General features: G+C 40.5%; 1 protein-coding gene across 1 annotated transcript in view; it reads right to left on the bottom strand.

Moving 5' to 3' along the window:
- Positions 1-394: 394 nt before the first annotated feature.
- Positions 395-8,780, bottom strand: part of PATE2 (prostate and testis expressed 2) — a 14,207-nt gene continuing 5,821 nt past the window's right edge. Inside the window, exons 2-4 of the mRNA XM_081797349.1 lie at positions 3,311-3,514; positions 1,922-3,002; positions 395-1,884 (exon numbers count right to left, since the gene is read on the bottom strand). Of these exons, the coding sequence (XP_081653475.1) occupies positions 2,866-3,002; positions 3,311-3,514 (341 nt within the window). The 3' untranslated portion in view covers positions 395-1,884; positions 1,922-2,865. The remainder of the gene's footprint in view (positions 1,885-1,921; positions 3,003-3,310; positions 3,515-8,780) is intronic.

Here is an 8,780-nt window from a genome sequence, read left to right as displayed (position 1 = left end):
TACATGAAAAGTACTTAACATGTGTCTAGCACACTCCAAGAAGTCAAACAATAATAGTCATGACAGTATTTAAAAGTAAGGTTTTTTGTTTATTATGTTTAAATCTTTAATACATGTGAAATTTATTTTGGTCTAATATGTAAGGTTGTATGAATTATTTATCAGTCAACTCTAAGCTAACACTTAGATTAGTAGTCAAATTACCACCTTTTAAAAGATATGTGAAGGGGCGCCTAGGTGGCTCAGTCGTTAAGCGTCTGCCTTCGGCTCATGTCATGATCCCAGGGTCCTGGGATCGAGCCCCGCATCAGGCTCCCTGCTCAGCAGGAAGCTTGCTTCTCCCTCTCCCACTCCCCCTGCTTGCGTTCCCTCTCTTGCTGTGTCTCTGTCAAATAAATAAATAAAATCTTTAAAAAAAAAAAAAGATATGTGAAGAAAATTCTCCTGCATCACTATGTGCAGATATGGAAGAAGAGCATGTGTGTATCAGAGGAGTGATACTTGGGGGTCGTATCATGTGGATAAAGAAATTTTCACCTAGGTCTTACTGTGTTCATTTGTTCAAGTTGGAAAATGGAACTAAGAAGAAAATCCCAAGATGGGTGAGCCAAAAGAAAATCTCCAAGCTTAGAGCACTTTTATCTAGGCAGTAAGGAAACCCAATAAAAAAGATTCTCCTCATTCACGAGGAGGAGTGCATTTACACACCTGTACACACTGTCACTCCTAGGTGTCAAAATGTAACTTCATTTTCTAACCTAACTTCATCTTGTTTTAGAGCTCCATTCCTAGCGATGGTGGAAAACATTTGTCTTCTCAGCTTACTATTTGAGGGGGGGGGTGGAACGGAAGCAAAAGAGGTCAGGGAGAAAATGTTAACAAGAATGTGGTCTCAGCTGGAGATGGGCTTTAGCCAAATCTCATGGAAAAGCTCTGAAACACAAAATGCGCCACAGACTTAGTCCCATCTTGATGCAAGGAGTCAGCTGTTTATTGGCTGAGGTCTTTGCTCACGTTGGGAGCTTAGCATCTGGGCAGGGCAGCTCCCACTTGGCAGAGGGCAAATCTGCAGAGTAGTAAATAGCTATGAGATGCCATGAGCCAACCCTCAATGCAGCTGGATGGCAGAAGCACTGATCAGCTAGGAGGATTTGGGCTGGGTACCAAAATCAAATGAAGATCATTCACTACATAAAAAAAAAAAAAATTCAGTGCTCTGATGTTGAGAATGCCAACATTTACTCTTGGACCATCGAGGAAAGATTTTATAACTAGAACCCTCTTTTCGTTCAACAAAGCCAAGCTTTGTCCAAACATTGATTCATAAATATTTTTAAAGTCTGTTTTGAGACCCAATGAAAACAATGATCTCTCTCTCTTTTTTCCCCTAGACTGATGTCTCCCATCCCCAATGATTCAATGGGTGAGTGAGCCCATACACAACTAGGAATAAAAACATGTTGTTTCCCTAACTCAAAATATCCATGTTACATTGGCTTTTCCAATCTGCTTGTCCATTTTCAAAAGGTTGTCTTCGTGTCTTTCTTCATCCTGGCTCCATAAAATCCCAATTGAGAATTCCTCAGAAAGGATCATATTCTCAGATGCAGACAGAGCGCACCAAATTACTCAAGTAGAGGGGTGGTTGGTTTACTGTTAAAAATTTTATGTGGCCTAATGAGGGAAGGAAAAGCTCATGGAAATCCAGGACCAGGAACTTCAGTGTGCCTCATAAGGAGAGAAATGCCAGAGTTATTCTGTACCCAAGGAAGCTTCACCACCTTGGCCACAGTCCACCATCAGTGCTACTCCATTTATCTCTACCTATTTACTTCACTCAGTGCTGGCTTCTCTTCCCACCACTACTAACTTCTGCTCTCCTGGCTTCTCTTCCCACCACTACTAACTTCTGCTCTCTTACACCCTCTGTTGACTCATAACTTCATCTTATAGGGGATACTTTCTAACTATAACACTACCCATGGCATCTCTGTTCATTCTATTGTCTTCAACTACCATGCCATCTGCTTTATTATTCACATTTTCCCCTTCATTCTTCCCCTGCTCCTTCATTCTTATAAGGAGTACTGGCCATCTTTGCACAAGGTTTCCATTCCCAGTTAAATCACCTAATTCAATCTGCAGCTGGATGGCCACCTGGCCAGCCAGGGGCCTGATAATTCAAGCCAATTTTACCCACACCAAATTGTCTCTCAAATCTTAGTTTCCACAAACTGAAAGTCCCCTACAATTTTCTTGATGCCTCATCCCTATGCCTGTCCAGGTTCTTTCTGCCTGAAATTCCCTTCCTCCAAGAGCTCTACCAAAGAAAGATATGGCTCATGTTGCGAACAAATTGGGAAGCCAGCGTTATTCCTCTTTTATCTCCATAACCCATGGGTAAAAGGAGAGCACCAGGAGATGTCAGGGCTAATCTAAAGAGAATCTCAACTCCAACCAGAGGAGTAGATATAGATGAACATACAGCATGGTCACAGAGTTCTCAGTGCAAGTTTGGGATTATTTTGACCCAATTCTTTGCATTACCATATAGGAGATAATAAATAACCAGTTCCAAATCCAACCCTATTTGTGGCAACCCTATTTCCGTCATAAGGAAATCAAAACTGCCAGATGTGAGCAACAGGGATTTGCAAAACTTCAGTCTAGTCTAGTCCTCCATCATTAATGAGACTCAGTTACCCTCCACTCTGTTACCCTCCACTCTCTCTCCTTGTGACTTTCACCAGCTGGCTTTCTCACTCTCTACCACTGGTTGGAAGAGGAGATCAAAGTACAGGTTTGGGGGAAGAGATAAAGGGGATGGTGAGTTGAAGAATGAGCCAATCCAAGAAAGATGCAGAACTAGACTCCCTCAGGGAGGTTGCAATAGTTATTATGTTTGCAACATATGAGCTCTGTTCTTTTTTCAAAACTCAAGAAGTTGATGTCCTCACAATTGGTCATACATGACAGTTTGGAATAATAATACATACTCCGCCCTGAGGAGATGAAAGAGAGAGAACACAAGTGTAATGACTCCATTTCCTCCTATCATGTTCCCGGGAATGATCTCTCCTCAGAGCTTCACTAACTTTTTGCTAAGCCCAAATGAGCTACAAGGCTGAGTCTACTCAGAGAATGGATTGTATTTCCCCACTGATAAGAGACATCAACCTTTCCTTTACCCAATATTGTCTTAAGGAAAAGTCCATCTTTGCCATCCCCTCCTCAGGACCACCCCATCTTTACCCACCCACTCATTCATGCACAGGTGGTTATTTCTTGGCCACTCTCTACCGCACATTACCTTTTCTTGTAAGGAAGTAAAGGTTCTCAACAGCACAGGACTGTTGGTACTTTAGGGTACAGGTCTTCATGATGTCATAGCATAACCCAAGATGATATTTTTCACATTTATAGCATGCCTTTGTAGTCTCTGCCAGACACAGAAAGAGGTGTTTAAAGGATGGAGTCTGAAGATTCTCCAGGCCTGTGGGTTTCTCTACAGGAACTTACTATTGCCTAGGGGTTCCTAATCTTTCTTTGGCCATTGACTTCTTTGATAATCTTTTGAACAACAACTTATACAGACATGAATCAATTGTTGTATCTGATCTCAAAAGATCAGAGTTCCTATGAAATTTATCTATGGACCCATTATTTAACCTGACGATATCATCCAGTAATGCAGAAAAGGAAGCAAAGAAAGAGAGTTCAGCTTCCTTCTTCCAAAAAATGGACTAAATTAGTTTGCAAGGAGATAAAACTCCTAGGATTGTAGAGTAAGAATGGATTATAGCCCTCTCTGAAGATTGAGAGGTTTTGTCTTCAACATGTCACAAATGACCTGTTTACCGAGGACTGTAGACTAGACATAGTTGTACCTCTCAGATGTTCCTTCATTTCACCTGGGGGAAAAAAAAAGAAAAGTCTTCTTTGTCATAATCTCACACACATCTGCCAAAGGCCAAAAACCAACTGTGGAAATTTCCCCTTCCCCAGCCCATCTCTTAATCAACAACCAGCTCTCCCTCTACCTCTAGGACTTACCCTTACTTGAGCAGACCAGAAAGATTATGCCCAGCAGAAACACAACAAACATCCTGGAACTCTTGTCATGTACAGTTTTCTGTGGAAAGTGCTGGTTGATCTCCACCAGTGATCTGTCCTTGGGCTATTCATCCAAATCATATAATCATAAAATTTCAGGGGCAGACAGTACCTCAATGTTCCCAGAACTAAGCCACCAACTTGTCTCACTACCCCGAAGGCATCTAATTTTTTTTAGATTATTTATTTATTTATTTGAGAGAGAGAGAGAGCACGAGCAGAGGGGAGGAGTGGTGGGAGAGGGAGAAGCAGACGCCCTGCTGAGCAGGGAGCCCAATGTGGGCTCAATCCCAGGACACTGAGATCAAGACCTGAGCTGAAGGCAGACACTTAACCAATTGAGCCACCCAGGTGCCCACCCCACCCCGCAAGGCATCCATTTAAAAATTCTCCTGAATGATAAGATCAATAGTACAAATTATATAATCTATACTATAATATAGAATTATATAGAATATATTATACTATGTAACATATAATATTGTTATATTTTATGTTATATATTATTGTATTTATCATGTTATTATTTTATATATTGTTACATATGACATAATAATCTATATTATAATCTAAAATATAATATATACCATACTCCACTATAATATATAATATACATGTATATAATTTCTAAGCCTTGTGCTTTGCAAGTAGAATCAAATTTCTCTCCTACATTTTAATCTTTCAAGTATTTCAAGACAGGATTTGGACATCTAGTTCTTTTTATCTCTCTTCACTAACCTGGTCACTCTCCTCAGAATAATTTCAGATTTGTCTTTGTCTCACAGAGACTGAGGCACCAGGAACTAAGCTCAGACTCCAGGTGTAGTCGGGATGTGGGGGGACCATTGGAGTACCCCTTTTGTGGTGGAGGAAAGGGAAACTTCAGGAAAAAGGTGAGGAAAGGTAAAATTTTCTAGTTTGTCCTCAAGTGTTGTCAACTAATTGATTTTTTATTGATATTCTAATTAAATAATTTCTAAGCATATACCAAATGCCAATATCACAGGAAGAGAAGACGCCAAGCAACCAGGACACGAATCAGTGGCCTCACAGAGGTTAAAGTCTAGTTAAAGAGATCAAAAGGACATCAAGCACAGTTGGCTGTGGACATCTAGATGAGGGACATTCAAATTTGACTGCCTGACCAGGGAAGGTTTCCATGAAGAAGGGGGGTTGAGCAGGACTTCGAGGGCTAGCAATGTTAGCTAGAAAAGGTGAGTAGGGACAGGCACCCAAAGGAACAGAAATGTCAAAAGTACAGAGATGTCAAACAGCCTGTCACACTTCGAAGAGAGTGGGTCATGTGGCTGCAGAGACATGAGTGAGCCAGAAACTCACACCCAGAGAGACACCGCTTGGTGGATGTGATGGCGTATGGGTAAAGGGAGGGGTTCAAGGGGACATTGCACTGGTCTTGCTGCTGAGACTCCTCGCTTATAGGATGAAATCTCTTGCTCACTACTGTGCAATTGCAAGATGTCAGTGAAAAGAGCCATTTTTCCTAGAGTGGGGAAAGATAGGAAAGTACCCACTCCTCTGCACCAATACTGAATTCTGGAAAGGACACCTCCCTTAATCCCAAACTTAAGTTTGTGACACATATAGGCTCGAACCCTGACTCTGCTGTTTGCCAACAATGTGTCTTTGGGTGAGTTACTGTGTTGAGACTAATTGTCATCTCTCATGGTATCAGTATTAGGGTTATATTCAAGTCTGAAAAAAAGAAGCGCATATCTGTTAAGGCCCTAGAAACCATCAAGCACTAACTCCCTGTGCAGTGCTTACAATTTTAGAAGCAGCATGGGCCCTTTTACTAGGGTAGGCCTCAGAAACTTGCATCATAAGGAGTCATATACAGGAAAGGACATCTGGCTAGGAAAGGCATAGGGTAGTGGCTATAACTGGTTTTGGCATTCAAGGGGCAAGAGCCTGGCTGTGAGGGTGGTACCAGGAGCATCATATCAAGGGTTAACTTTCAATAAGGCTGACATTTGGCTTTGGGTGTTCGAAAAGATGGGAAGTTAGTAACCATCTCTTCTAGAATGGACTTTGAAGACACAAAGTCAGATTCAGAACTAGCTGTCTAATTTGCCTTGGGTAAGTGAGGAGCGAGGAACAAGTTGAGTTCTGACTCACTGAGATTGGGTGAGAATTGGGTCCATTCTTATAGCTTAGGCTATGCTCCATATGCTGATGACATGCAATTTTACAACTGTCTCAGACCCCTATTCTGAGTTCCAGACTCCCGTCTACAAATAACCCTTCCACTTCAGAAGGCTCACAAGTACCATAATTTCAGACTGTCTCAAAATGAAATCGTAATCCTTCCGATTCACTAAACCTGCTCCTACTTCAGTGTTTAAGAGTCTCGATAAACCTGGGAATAATTCTTTATAGATCCCTGTGCCTCATCCTCAAAGAGAATCTAATAGCAAGTCTTATCCATTCTACCTACTAACTTCTCACGTGGGTTTATTTTTCTCTGTCCACTGCCACTACTATAATCCAATCTGTCTTCATCTCTTGCCTGGTCCAAGCAACAACCTTATTTTTTTGGACTGCTGACTTCTACTCTTGCCCTATTATATTCAGTTCTCTATAAGGGAGTCAGAGAGCCCTTTTACAGATCATACATAAATGCCGCACTCTTGCTCAAAACCCTCCAATGATTTTTCATCACACTTTGAAGAAAATCCAAAGCTGCTCCCACAGCCTGCAAAATCTTCCCCAATCTGAGCAAAGGCCACTCCCTCTCTCTCATTTCTTGCCACAATCCCCTTGCTCACTCAAATGTCACCCTCTCAGTCCTGGTAAATCTCTCTCTCTCTTTTTTAAATATTTTATTTATTCATTTATGTATTTATTTATGTATGTATGTATTTATTTATTTATTTGAGAGAGAGCATGCACAAGCAGGGGGAGAGGTTGAGGGAGAGGGAGAAGCAGACTCCCCACTGAGCAGGGAGCCTGACATGGGGCTTGATCCCAGGACCCTGAGATCAAAACGTGAGCTGAAGGCAGATGCTTAACTGACTGAGCCACCCAGGCGCCCCTCAGTCCTGATAAATCTTTAGAAAATGTCAACATCCCTTCTCCATCCTTTTCCCTGCTTTACTTTTTAATTGTAATTCTCACTACCTGACCTTATGTAACTATTTGGTCACTTGTTTGATTCCTTGACTAGAACAAAGCAAGGACTTGGTTTTATTTACCACTGCATCCCCAGCATCTGGAGACTTGGAACATAGGAAACGCCCCTGAAATATTTGTGGAACAAACGACTAATGATCTTCCCACATGCACTCTTGTAACCCTCTAGTCCATTCTTACAGAGCAACCAGGTTTATCAGATTGATTTTTTTAAAACTATAATAAGGAGGTAAAAGTTAGGCTCTACGTTCCAGCTAGGATCCCAAAATGCTTGTAGGTGGCAAGTATTTTTACATTTCAAAGTGAAGTGTTGTGCTACTTGTGCAGATTTACAAAGAAAATATATGAAAACCAGTTTCAGTATCTAGGGCCCTTTGACCACCTAGATGGGGTAAAGATATAAACACTAATGTGTCAAAGATAACAGGAAAGGAGTTTTTATAGTCTTGGGGCGGATGCCTTTCAAGATATGGCTCAAAATATACAACCATAAAAAACTGTATATGTTTGGCTACATTTTAAAAAAAACTTCTGAAGCCGTGGGTGGGGTGGGGAACCAACCACTAAATCGTAAGCAAAGTCCAAATAACAGATAAGCAACCAGTTACAAAATATTTGCAACTCATAATGCAGACTGAGGGCTAACTCTTCCTATGATACAACGGAATCCTAAAAATTGATTAGAAAAATATTAACAATTCAAGAAGGAAGGTAGATGGTTAATGATAACATTAGCTCACAGAAAAACAAATAAAAATAGTTCTTAAGCATATAAAATATGCTGAGCCTTACTCATAATTTGAGAAATGTGAACTGAAACTAAACTCAGATACTATTTTGACATTACAGATTGGCAATCATCAGAATCTGATAACACCCCCAAACTGGTGAGGTTGGAATAAAGCCACACTCTCAGACATTGCTATTGGAGGGAAAGTGAATACATCAGTAAGGAGGAAAATTAGGCAGTGGTTATCAAAATTATAAAGATCTAGTGATCTTACCCAAGTCATTCTGTGGAGTTAGCCTTGCACATCTGTGAAAAGGTGAATACACCTAGTTCTTTATAGCTTGATAATTGCAAGATTGAAAACAATTTATACTGATCTCATTTACATGTGAAATCTAAAAAAAAAGTCAAACTTATAGAAATAGAAAATAGAATGGTGGTTATGAGGGGCTCAGGGTGGGAGAAATGAGGATGTTGGTCCAAGGGTACAAGCTTTCGGGTATAAGATGATGTTCTGGGGATCTAATATTGTACAGCATCATGATGATTGTTAACAACAGTAGATCTTAAGCATTCTCACCACATATATATACATGCACACATGTGTGCACACACATACAAAGGTGATTATGTGAGGTGATGGATATGCTAATTAACCTGATTACATGATCATTTCACAATGTTTATGGATAGCAAATTATCACATTGTACATTTTCAATATATATAATTTTGTTTGTTACATATAACAAACAATAAAGCTGGGGGAAGAAAGAAGAGAAAGTCTAT

This window comes from Leptonychotes weddellii, chromosome 11 (assembly GCF_054177405.1).
Source record: "Leptonychotes weddellii isolate Sample4059 chromosome 11, ASM5417740v2, whole genome shotgun sequence".
NCBI lineage: Eukaryota > Metazoa > Chordata > Mammalia > Carnivora > Phocidae > Leptonychotes > Leptonychotes weddellii.
The sequence above is the reverse complement of the archived record's forward strand: the minus strand, read 5'-3'. Positions and strand labels throughout refer to the sequence as shown.